This window comes from Sturnus vulgaris, chromosome 3 (assembly GCF_052056855.1).
Source record: "Sturnus vulgaris isolate bStuVul1 chromosome 3, bStuVul1.hap1, whole genome shotgun sequence".
Taxonomy (NCBI): domain Eukaryota; kingdom Metazoa; phylum Chordata; class Aves; order Passeriformes; family Sturnidae; genus Sturnus; species Sturnus vulgaris.
In genome coordinates this window covers 33,396,802-33,409,286 of record NC_142245.1, presented here as the reverse complement: position 1 = coordinate 33,409,286, position 12,485 = coordinate 33,396,802, and the positions used below count along the sequence as shown (strand labels likewise).

The window sequence follows — 12,485 nt, the reverse complement described above, 5'->3', positions numbered from 1 at the left end:
TAACTATATTTTTTATCTTGGTATGAATTTCCAAAATTATCTCAACAGAATCCTCACTAAGTGTGAATACATGGCAAATGTAGTTGAAAATAAATTATATCTTGTATGATAAACCTCTATCAGTTTCAAGGAGTTTTATTTATAGATAAAGTACATTTTTAAAATTGTAAAAAAAATTGTAAAATGTATATTGGGAACACATCCAAAAGTTTTTAAAAAGTAGCTTTATTGCTAAAATTGAAGGCTATTTGACAAAAGCATAAAATACAGCATCGAGACTAGTTTTTATTTTCTTAATAGATATAAATAAGACTTAACCAAACTGTATTTTGGGAAAGTCGTGAAAGAAATATTTAAATCCCTTTCTAGATTTACATCCAGATACAGTGTATACCATGCCGTGGAGCTGTTTTGAGACAGTTAAGCCTTTTAATATACCTCCTATAGTACTGAGGCAGTAACATATTGCTTTACCAGCTAAATCCTTTCGGAAGTCATGATGTACATGTAACTTGCTCTTTAAATATTTTACTAATTTAAAGCTGGGTTTCATGCACTAGGTTGTTATGGCTGGGGATGTGCTGTGTAAATCCCTATCTGGCATGTTCTGGACGTGGCATAAAAAAATCCTTCTTGGTGCTCAGATTAGCACTGATAACTGCAGGAATCACAAGCAAGGTTGCACAAGATCACGTCGTGTTGGCTGCTACGTATGAACACTAAACACATCTTCTAAAGATCTTTAAGGAATTACTCAGGCTATGATTTTGATGCACACCTAAATAAAAATTAGCAAGTTATTTTTAACTGCTTCCTCACATGCACATACATATGTTCATACACAATATGCATTTTAAAGCACAACACTGAGTTTAAGAACGGTGCACATTAAAATGTCCTAAAAAATATTTGCCAGCTGTATTTTGCACTTAAACATTTACTTGTTTCCTGCAATCCCTAAAATACCCAATCACACATTAATTTCAGTTCCGAGGCTAGACTGCATACCTTCCTTTTCCTTTGCAGCCCCAAGCAAAATCTCGCTAAAGCCAGGCTGTAATGTCTCAAAAAGAAAAGATTTGGCCCCTCGGTAACAGCTGCGATACAGGAAAGGCATGAAGTCCGTCCTAGTGACGGGATGGTTTTACACAGGATTGAGCACTCGTGTCCCCCATCCACAAATGATGTTAAGGAGTTATCAAGAATGAAAACTGTGTCCATTCTGCACGAAGACGACGGTGTATTAGTGGAGCTACTGTCTTCTAAGGAAAACAAACCTGAAAGCAAGAAACTGAATTAAAATGAACCTGAGGATAATAAGCAGACAACTTAAACGAGTTCAGTTAGTCGGAAAAATTGACTAACCTAAGAAGGTCCAATGTAAGAGAAATACTCCAGCTAAAACACGGATTATTTTTTAAAACAATAAATATGTTTGGGTTTTGGTTTTGTTTTTTTTTTTTTTTGCAAACATCTCTGTCACTGGAAACCTCTGCAGCATTTGCCGTCCCTGCCAGAGTCCAGCCTGTAGCACCTTTGGCTTTCCCGCTGCCTGGCTGTGCCTGGCTCACCCCTCTCCTGCTCAGGCAGCGCTGGGTAAGCGGCCGGTTATTTGCAACAAGAGCATTTCAGTTTGACAACTGGTTGAAAGCAATACTTCCTTTTTAGCCTACGAGAACAAAAAGGACCATTTCTCTTTGGTAAGACCCATTCACAGGTTTAGCTGAATTTTATCACACTAGCAGGAGCTGCTGAGTGTAGATTTCAAGAAGCAGGACTCTTCTTCTGTCTGTCCACATTTGCCAGCAAAAGAGAACCTTTCCATCTTCAGTTCAAAAACACTCATACAAATAAAGGATCAACTCCTCTCTTACCATCTAGAAAATATTTTTTCCTACCCAAATCACTACATTTAATGACATGATTAAAATCTGAATGAAGAGTTACAAAATTTTCACGGGACTCCTGAAGTAGAATATTTTGGAAGAGCCCAAAAGATCTGTGCATTGATTTTTCCTGCCTTTAAAAATATAAGACAACTCTGTTAAAATTCACATTTACTGTGCCAGTAAGAAAACCTTAATGCTTTGCTTAGATTTCTTTAATAAAAGCCCATACTCTGGATATATTTCAGTTTGGAAATCACATGGACAAAGAGTGTTAATAATGTATAAGTTTGAGAACCTGGCCACGGAGAGTTAGATGACAACATTTTAGCACCAGTTTTCTAATTTTGAGATATAATTTTGAGGATTGAAATGTGTTTCACCTTCGTTCTGAAGGAATTAGCATTGCTTCAAAGTGGAGGGGAGGGAGCAGGTAGAAATTTTCTCCCCTTGCAAATTTGCCTCAGTTACAAATGCTGCAGCATCGCTGATCATAGAACAGGGAGCTCAGGGTTTCATTTTTGAGTAGACTGGAAAAATGTATTTTTGAAGTTGCTTATTAGGAATAAATTAAAAAGTTAGAGCATTTGATTATTGCCGATTCAGCTGGGGAGGAGGGAGGCAGTCAGTCCACCGCCAACATATCACTCGTTCCATTATCTGTAGAAGGAAAACAGAGTTACGCTGTCACAGGGAGCGAGAACAGCAGTGCCCTGCCTGAGCAGGTGAGCCAGCACGGGGCAAAAGGGAATCTGTAGCTTTGCAAATTAATTTCAAAATTTTATTGAGGCTTCCAAGAAAGCAATGCAAGTTTTGAGGGAATATACTGGCTTCATTTAGGGTCAACAGAAGTACATGCAATTGTTTGGCGCTCATTTTTACCCTAAGGCAGGAGAGCAGGAAAAACAATGAGGAGCCCTTCCCTTCCTTGGCCAGAAAGTTTTGTTTTAAAACTCCTACCAAATTTTTCAAATTGTACCTAATACACAGATCTCACTAAGAAAATGGTCTGTAGAATGCTGTGCCTGGTTCAAAAGTCTCTGTCCCACCAAACCCCTAAGCTTCAGTTTAGAGAAAACACTTTTAACTAAAAGAATAGAAGCTGTTATAGGCAGTGATTAAAAGAAAACCAGCCAAATGATATATTTAGTATTTTCCCTGTGAGTCAGTCTAGAAGTACTCACAGTTAAAAAGTGATGTCTATCACCGGTCAGAGAAAGTTGTTTGAACCCATGAAGTTTAGAGCGTAGCTTCCATTCCCGCACCTTGCCTTCAACCATCATGGAAACACGAACGGTGAGGATTTTGTTACCACAATATCCTCAAGCCAAATTAAATGCTTATTCACGCTTCATTATCTAGGGACTGTATTAAAAAAAAAAAAAAAAAAAAAAAAAAGAAAAAGAAAAGAAGAAAGAAGAAAAATGCTACAGCTATTTAGGTAAGTCAGTACATTAAACATTGTGGAGAGAAGCAACACACGGGGGTATGCTTCATCTTTTCATTGAAGAAACACTTTGACTGCCACAAGTGTGTGCTACACACGTACAAACCATCTCTAGATAAATCACAAAGTATAAAGAATATTTTCAATTATTTTGTCACTAGCAGCTAAGTTTTGTTTTCTGTTCCCTTCTGAAGAAGGACTCCTTCTAAGTCTAGTTTTATTTGGGAATCTACAATCCTTGAAATTCTTAATGTTGGAGAACAAATGGTGAATCTGCCTGGAGCCACAGCCAAAGCTCATCAGCTGCACAGATTTCAGCACTGCAATATTAGCTGCCTTTCAGTCTTGACGATACTTAAAACCATCTTAACTACACATAATATTCTACCATATGAAAGCCTACAGAAAAGGTCTGCTGCTAGAAAAGAGAGAATTCTACTCAACCGGAGATGCTAACATTGACAGAAGGAAATGTTTTCAAAATATCTCTAATAACACAAAAACCCCACACCGCAAACATAACAAATGATGATTGAAAATTGTTATAAAGAATAAAACAGTGAAAAAGATCATTTTGGCTACATACAAATTACTGCCGACGTAAGAAGATAAGCAGAATAGCTCAGGCACCAAGATTCATTTGGTCACTGCACAACTTGAGTTGCACTTAGGCAGATGATAAGTGTAATGAAATGTTTAAATTAAGGTGTTTTTCCCCCCCATCAAATTGGCACTGCTGTCTCTGTTCCAGCCTTCTAATTTAGCTCCACTTTCATATTCCCATTGGGCTCCACAGTGCTGGTCTCATTCCTAGCATAGAGCAGCCTCAAACAAGAATTCTGGGTATATCCTGCAACAAGCATCTAAACCAGGTCTTTTTCAAAGGTTTAGCTAAGCTTATTATTTTTTTTTTTAGAGAAGCCTTTACTCTGTAAGAGAAATACCCAAAAGATTTAGGATTATTTCAATTTTCCTTTCTAGTCCAGACAGCTTTGATGTGTTAGCAGTAGTTTGGACATTTTGACTGCCTACTGTAACACTGACAGTCAGTCACTACCCGGCCAATGCTCCAGATTAAGTTGTTGCCTTCTGCTCTACTGTTCTCATAGAGACCGATACATCAAGAGAGTGAGCCCAAGAGAGCTCCTTGGAGTGAAATTAAGCCTACAAAGGGAATTGTGTGCCTGCACAGATATTTGCATGGCAACAAAATTTCTGGAATTCAATAGATTGCTTCTCCAAAAGTCTTTGGGGAAGTAAAAAATAATTACTTAAAAATACCTCTACAGAATGATCAAGAGCTACACACAGAGAAATGCTTTCAAAACACAAGCATTTAATTTTTTTAAATGTTAAGTGAGATGTAAATATGTATGGTAGCAACAAAGTGCCCAAAAGCATACTGAAAACATATTCCATACACAGTTAGCAATAGAAGTCTGTACAAAAGTAATAAAGTTACACAATATAAAAAATACTCCATAACTATAATTTAAAAGAGGGAAAAAAGACAAGGGAATTGATTTCTCAGTTCATATAATTTATTGCAGTTAGCACACAGTTTAAAAATTCACCAACACACCAATAGTACAAAACTAAACAGCATTATAAGTTATTCCCTCCTCAGGAAAATAAAACATACTATGATTGTCAAAGCTAGATGTCAGTCTAAGTTTTAGAACAAAAGAAGAATGTGAAACTAAGGAAAGGAAAAAAGCAATCACTCACGAGGACCACAAAAAAATCCAAGAGAAAGTCCATTTTCCTCAGACACTGATTGTCTTTTCTAACTTAAGAAAAGAATGTAGTTTTAAACCTAGAAACTATTCAAGTAACTAAAGATAACGCTCCAAGGCCATTTTCACAGCTTTTTTTTTGTTTTAAATGCCATTACAGCCAAATTAACACACATTTGACCAAATATTTCCAAAACAGTCCAGCAATACACAATGGAGTTTTCCATTCAGTATCTTAAGCACAAAAATAGGCTATGTTTACAGTAGTTAAGGCGATCAAATTTTAAACAAAAGCAGAGAAAAAAAAAAGGAAAAAAAAAAAGGAAAAAACAGCAAACGTTTTCCATGCTACTCCCATAGACCTTATTTGTAAGTGCAAGACAGGAAAACAAACACTGTGCAAAATGCTTTTGACCTGCGTGTTGGTCATTAAAACCACACGTCAGGCTGCAGTCTCTGCTGCTTGGATACGCATAGTCCTTCCCCGGCCCCCCCGGCCCCCCCTGTCACTCAGGCCTGCCCAGGCCTTTCAGCCCGGGGCTTTTTTTTTCTTTTTTCTTTTTTTTTTTTTTTTTTTTTTCAGTCCACAGCCTCTTTTCAACGGGGGGAAAAAAAAAAAAAAAAAGAAAAAAAAAAAGAACGACCTATTGTGGTGGAGTGGTGCAGCAGGAATCCTACAAATGCTCATCTGGGGAAATGGACGCACCTCAGTTGGAGCTGGCGTGGGGTCTGTGCAATTAGAAGGGGTCTGGGGTTAGTAAATGCACACCGCACATGCAAATCTCGAAGCCTGGTTGTAAACATTCAAATTTTTTTCTCCTTGTTAACGTAGCTAAATCGGCAACTCGTAGCTTAAGTTCTTCTCAACTTAAAGACAGTGGGAAAGTAAATTTAAATTAGATAAAACAAAAACAGTGCATTTCTCATCTTCATAACACTGGCATTTTCAACGGTGTCAGGTTTTTTTCCTAAGGAAATTAAATAATTTTCAACTCACTCGTTAAAGTTATACAATGCAAACAAAGACAAAAATATACTGAAAATCATGCATTTCTGTAGCGTTAATATTTACTTTTCAAGACTCAACTAAGAGCATCAACACAACCTGCCAAGTTCTTTGATACCTCCCCCCGGCCCATGTAATCAATTACAGTATACAATAACAGTAATTCACATTTTTTAAACACACAGTTCATCACTGCTGAAGCTGCAATATCCTTTTTCATCCCAAGCAAACCTTCACGTAAGACAGAGTCCCAGTGATCCCAGTGTACTCTCAGGGTTTTTGTTTTATGTTTTTGTGTTGGTTTTTTTGTGTTTTTTTTTTTTCCAGTGGGAACTGTCAGAAATCCAGAAGTTGCCATAATAAGTTTTAAGTCAACCGCTTGTTTAAAAATAGATAATCCAGCATTTCAGAAATTTTCCATTTGGGTCTAAAAGCATTCAGGTTTCCAACAGCTAGAAAGGACTCATGCAATTATATAGAAATGTAAAGGAACTGACAAAACTGGGAGAAGATTTCTACATTCAGATTTTTAAGAGGGAAAACGATCAAGAGTTTAAAAGAATGCAGTGTTTTGGGGAGAATAAAGCCACGTCCAAATTTTTTGAATTGGAGATTCCTTAGAAGTAAAGTATCCGCTGGCTTCTATTCCGAAAAGGGGGAAAAATAACGCTCCGCAATTAGTTACTTTGTTGGATTACCTCTACAGTTCATTTTTACTGGAGTGCTAAATTAGTGAAATATTCATGCTGCCTTAAAGTGCAAAAACAAGCTAATAGCCAAACTTTCAGTTCAAGGAAACAAGATTGCTTTTAGACTGTACCACAACTATATAGATTTATATATATATTATTTATATATATAAAAATTTTATTTCCAAAGTTCTTGTGAGCTATCTTCTAAGGTCCAGTCTCTGACAGTAGGTAAGCTCAGTGCTTCGCTTTTGACAGACAATGAGTTCACCAACTCACAGTGAAACTTCCGAATGTGTCTGTAAAGGTCTCCGGACTGTGTGAACCTGCGTTCACACCACTTACAAGCATGAGGCTTCTCCCGCGTGTGAACCACTGCGTGGCGGCTCAGGTTGTGGGAGTACTGGAAGCTCTTCCCACACTGGGTGCAAGTGTAGGGCTTTTCACCTGAATGAGTCCTCTCATGACGTTTCAAGGTGTACATGCAAGAAAAAGTCTTACCACACAACGAGCAGGTCGGGACATTGACATCGGTAGCAGGCTTGCTGCGGATCCCGTCCTGCTCTCGAAAGTGCGTGCTTAAATGAATTTGCAGGATGTGGGGGCTAGGAAAGACCTTGTTGCAGAGAGGACACATGAAAATTTGGCCAGCGGGGCTAAGTATGTTTGACACGTAAGGGAGCAAGCTGCTGTCCATGTTTCCTTCCACCTGGACTCTCTCATTCTCTGGAGTTATCATTTCATCATCGCTTGCCTTGTCCTCTCTATCTAGCTCCCTCAAGACCGAATCTTCCCTCATCGGAGCCAGGTGGGCCGGCTCGTACTGTACCCTGTTATTAGTGCTCACACTTTCTTTCACAGTGCTATGTTCCATATCATAGTCATTAGTGCCAACATCACTCTCATCACAGGAAGCCTCTTTCTCCACCTTCACCTGCACCAGGCTGTTTCTAAGCATGTCCTGCGAAGAGAAATAAGAACTGTTCAAATTTTCAACTCCTGAAAGGCTGGACTTGACAGACAGGTCCAGCACGCAGTCAACATCTGCTGAATCCCTCACGGAGGTGACAGACCTCTGGGACAAAGACTCTGTTGAGCTGCAGGGGCTGGCTACTGTTTTTCCAGCTGCTGCTGTGTGCGTCTCTGCCTCTCCGCCAGTCTGGGGAATGCCTGCTGAGTCTGAGGGCAATCTCATCCACATGTTCCCAGGCTCAGCCGCCAAGTCCCTTTTGCTAGGCAGGATGTTCAATTTTTCATCTTCTCCGTCGTCTTCATCGCTGGGCAAGTCTCCTGGCATGTGGCTGCTGCCGTCGGAGAGGCTCTCCACTTTGTCTGAACAACTTGAGGCGTCTTCCTCCTTTTTTGTACTGTCTGCCTCCGTGGTTGCTTTCTCTTTCAGCTTCTTTTTGCAGACTTTGACAATGTCATACATGTGGAGATAACTGGCAGCTGCTAGCACGTCTTCAATGGGCAAGTCTTTGAACTGGAGCTTTCCTTCGTACATGAATTCAAGCAGGAGAGCGAAAGCTGGGGCTGTAACAATGTCGCTGTTCAGATGAACAATGTCCCTTTTGTCCAGCTGGTCCTTGTAAAAGAGGTGGAAATACATGCTGCATGAAGCCAGTACAGCTCTGTGTGCTCGGAACTGGGCATCTCCTACCAGAACAGTGCAATCACAAAGAAAACCCTGATGTCTCTGCTCACTCAGACACTGTAGCAAATGTCTACTGTGGTCAGGAAACTCCATACTGTCTTCATAACCTATAAGCAACAAAATTTTTAAAAATTAAATGTAGGTCGGAGTCACAGAACTTATAAATCCAAGTAATTCCACTCTAAAAACCTGGTATTAATATTGCCAGAATCCTGGTACTGACACCACGCAAAGATTATTTAACACAAATGTACGATGGCAACTCTTTCCCCGACTGACCACTATAGTTATGATTTCCTTTCTGTGGTAAATAAGTCGGTCTAGTGAGCGCATAGGTACATCTGCTATTTTTTTTTTTTTTAAGTCTCACTGCTGTTCATAAAATCTGTTCAAAAGTTTGGGTTTTCTTTTTTTAGAGAACTTCTTCCAGATTGAGTCCCTAGGAGGGCAGACCCCCCCCCAAAAAAAATCTTTTTTTTTTTAAACACTAAAGTTTGAGAGATCACAGAAGAGGCAGAAAAAAATATAACAGATCATTTACCTTCTTTTTAAAGTCAAATTGTAGTAAGAAGAGAGGTTCTTACACAAAAAAATGTTAATATACCCAAATCTGACGGTCTAACATTCATAAACTACAAAAATTATTTATATGTGCCAATTTACATCAACAGCAAAAATGGACATTTTTACAAATTTAGTTCATGTGGTTTTCTTCTTGTAGTAATATAGTTTTTTTAAGATTTTAAGCCTTTTCCATACTGTACAATAGAACATGAACATTTTTTGCCAACATGCAGAATATACAAAAGAAAGCTAACAACCAAAACGCCAACGAGCACCACTTCCCCAGTGCAGAAGGACAGAAATTTCCCTCCCCTCCCACACCAGGCAGAGTTTGCAGTACTAAGCTTTACAAAAAAAAAAAAAAAGTCATTCAGCCATTCAACGTGAGCATGTGTCCACGTTTAAAAAGAGTATCCCAAATACTGTTCTTACCCAAGTGGTTTTTTATTTGCCTTCCTTGATGATAAAGACAAAATAAACTTAAAAAAGAAGTAAAGAAGTCAAAAATCAAATAGAAAGTAAAATCTTTTAAAAACCTATGTTAATCTATTCTTCTGTGATTGATAGCAATGGTCTCCCAAACCATCTAAGCAGATCGTGACTCTCCAGGCTGGCAGATATTATTGAAAAACCCTCATGCCTTTCAAACCAAGATGTACTAAAACTTACAACACAACCCCTACTATATTCTGTAAAACACCACTGCTAGAGCAAAGCATGAAGATTTACAATACAATCACTTTAAGTGCCCCACAGCCAACATCAATCCTAATCCTTAAGAGGGCTAAAAATAAAGATTGGAGGGCAGCTCACAAGGTAGCTGTGATCAAATTAGGAGGCTGAAAGGACAGAGAGGGACGAAGAAGGAAGCTTATAAACATCTGATCCAGCTGACTGTGGCCATATGGCAGCTGCTGCCCAGATAAAGAGATTAAGAATAGAGGAGTGCGATTACAGCTGTCTGGCCAATTCAGGCAGCTCAAATCTACAAGTTCTAAATTAGTCGCAAATACAAAAACTCCTTCAAATAATTATTGTTACACTAAATAAAAGATTCCAAATGCTACATGCAAGGAAGAAAAGAGGAAACCAGTCAAGCCATTCTCCTGGGTACAAAAGTTTTTAAACACATAACTGATTTCAATCTTTCAGAAGCACTACAGCTGTATGCTACTACATTTCTGAGCTGCTGGATATTTAACCATGTAACGAAAGACTTCCCTACAAACACATTTTAGCCAGGAAGGTCTTTTTGTAAAAACACACATTCTTGTATATTTCACTAAAACCCCTGTAAAGTAATTTAAAAGATGCAAGACAAGAACATAAAGCAAAACTCTCTTTAGGCTTGCCACGAAATCCATTGCAGTTTTGGTCTCAGAAATTAAAGATGAACTTGCTCTCTCCTTCTTCCAAACCAAGATATTCCCACAATATGCATTAAAGTTAATTCTAACAATGTGCTCAAGAACTGATACTCTCCAATTGTAGCCCAAGCCTTTTGACTAATTCCACTTATCTATTTAATACTCAATTTCATATATTACCTCTAAACTTGGTTAGAAAAGTAATGTGATTTTTTTTTCTAAAATTCAATAAACAACACACCAAAACAGAAATATGCTGTATCTAATCTATTGCTACTCCTACCTTTAGTACACATAAACCTGATTAAGTCCTTTCCTCTGAGTCTTGCTGGCTCCAGGTCTGTTAGATCGGTGGAAAAAAAGCAGACTAGGAGAGACAGATGCAAAGTGGAGATGATGTTAGAGAGGAATGAGATACCTTCTCCACACACAGATCTGCACACACTAACTCCCTGTCTGTGTGTTAGAATAAAAGGCTGAGGGATGGCAGGCTGTCAGCTGCTCTGACATCATGTTCAGATGGAAATGCTACCTCCAGCTGTGCTCCTTTTAATGCCATATGCTACTCCTCTACACTCCTGCCACCAGCTTTTTCTTAGGAGAACTTTTCTCTTCTGTTAGTATAAACAAAATACTTCAAAGTCTCTTTTTTTCAAACTTTCTAACAGGGAGGAAAAAAAAAAAAAAGAAAATCCTAAACATATGGGGCTCTACTGTATGTGCAGCATAGCAACACTTCTGTCTTAACTTGGAGGACCGCTTTATGTGCTGACAGCGTACCCCAGCCACGGGGTTACCCCAGAAAGCCACACCGGCTCGGTTTTACTGAGCCCAGGGGTTAATTTAAAAGCAGAAATTAACCGGACCTATTTACCACCTCACAGCTCCCCGTTCCGCCGCCGGTCCTTTCAGTTCCAGCGTTTAAGGCAGCGCAAGTGACACCGAGCACCAACTCCGGCTCCTTTCGAGCCGCGGAGCAGCTCCCCTGGCCGGGGCACACTGCGAGCGCTCGGCTCGGCTCCTACGCCGCTCTTTCCCCGCGGGGGCTGGGGCTGCCCAGCTATTTGACCGCGGCGGCCCCGGGACGCGGGTCCCCGGCCCCGCGGGCTCCGAGCGGCCCCCCCGCCCGAGCGGGAGCCCCGAGCCGCGCTGGCCCCCCCGGTGACACTCACGCGTGTACCCAGCGGGGCGGGTCACCTGCCCGCCGCCGGGCGGGGACGGCCCGCCGCCCCCCGGGACGGGACGGGACGGGCGGGGAGGCAGCGGCGGCGGCGCGCAGCAAGTTCCCGGCGGGCCCGGCCCCGCCATCCCCGCCGGGCGGCGGCAACTTTTGGCCGGGGCTGTGTGTGTACCCCCCCGGCCCGACACTCCCGTCCGGGGCCCCGGTCCCGCGGGCAGCGCCGCCCCCGCCCGGGGCCGGGCCGTGGCCGGGCGCGCCGGCAGCCGCCCCGCGGGGAAGGAAGCAGCTGCCCGGCGCGCAGGAAAAGCCGCCCCCGGGTCACGGCGGCAACAAAAGAAAAGTAACCGGGAGCGTCGCCGGGGCGGCCGGTCCCGCCGCCCGGGGAGCGCTGCCCCCGCCCCTCCGCCCACCCCCAGCCGGACCCGCCGCCAACTCCGCCCGCCCCGCGGGGCCGCAGCGGCCCCGGCCCCGCCGCGGCGGGTGTGTGGGGATGGGGGCAGCGGGACTCACACTGCGCGGCGGCCCGAAGTCCCCGCGCTCCCGCCGCCGCCCGCCGGCTCCTCTTCGCTCACTTGCCGCTCCGGGATCGCGCCTCGCCCCCCGCCCGCCCCCCGCGCCCGCTGGCCGCCGCCCCCCCCGGGCTCCCCCCTGCCGGCGGCTGAGGAGCGAGCGGGGCAGCCGGCGGAGCGAAGCGGGCCCCGCGCTCAGCGGCTCCCCATGGCACCGGCGGGGCGCGGGGGCGGGCGGGGGCCGGGGGCGGGCGGGGGCGCGGGGCGCTCGCGCGGCGGCGGTGGCGGCGGCACAGCCGGGCCCGGCTGCGGCAGACAGATGTTCGCCCCCTCCCTCCCCGCTCCCCACTTCGGACTCCGCTCCCTGACTGACAGCGCGGCCCGCCCGCGCCGCCGCCGCCGCCAACCGCCGCGGCGCCCCGCCGCTGACTGACGGGCCGCGGCGGC

At 43.0% G+C, this 12,485-nt stretch overlaps 1 protein-coding gene across 5 annotated transcripts; it reads right to left on the bottom strand.

The window, feature by feature from the left end:
* Positions 1-4,852: 4,852 nt before the first annotated feature.
* Positions 4,853-12,162, bottom strand: ZBTB18 (zinc finger and BTB domain containing 18). Of its 5 annotated transcripts, none has more exons than XM_088161336.1 (3): positions 12,040-12,075; positions 10,633-10,716; positions 4,853-8,525 (listed from the first exon to the last, which is right to left on the bottom strand). In XM_088161336.1, the coding sequence occupies exons 2-3, from the start codon at positions 10,643-10,645 to the stop codon at positions 6,943-6,945; spliced, it is 1,596 nt and encodes a 531-aa protein (XP_088017462.1). In that variant the 5' UTR covers positions 10,646-10,716; positions 12,040-12,075; the 3' UTR covers positions 4,853-6,942. The 5 variants fall into 5 exon arrangements, with proteins under 5 accessions (XP_088017462.1, XP_088017464.1, XP_088017463.1 ...); XM_088161338.1 differs by lacking the exon at positions 12,040-12,075 and adding an exon at positions 11,224-11,239; XM_088161337.1 differs by lacking the exon at positions 12,040-12,075 and adding an exon at positions 11,216-11,231.
* Between the last annotated feature and the right edge of the window lie 323 nt (positions 12,163-12,485).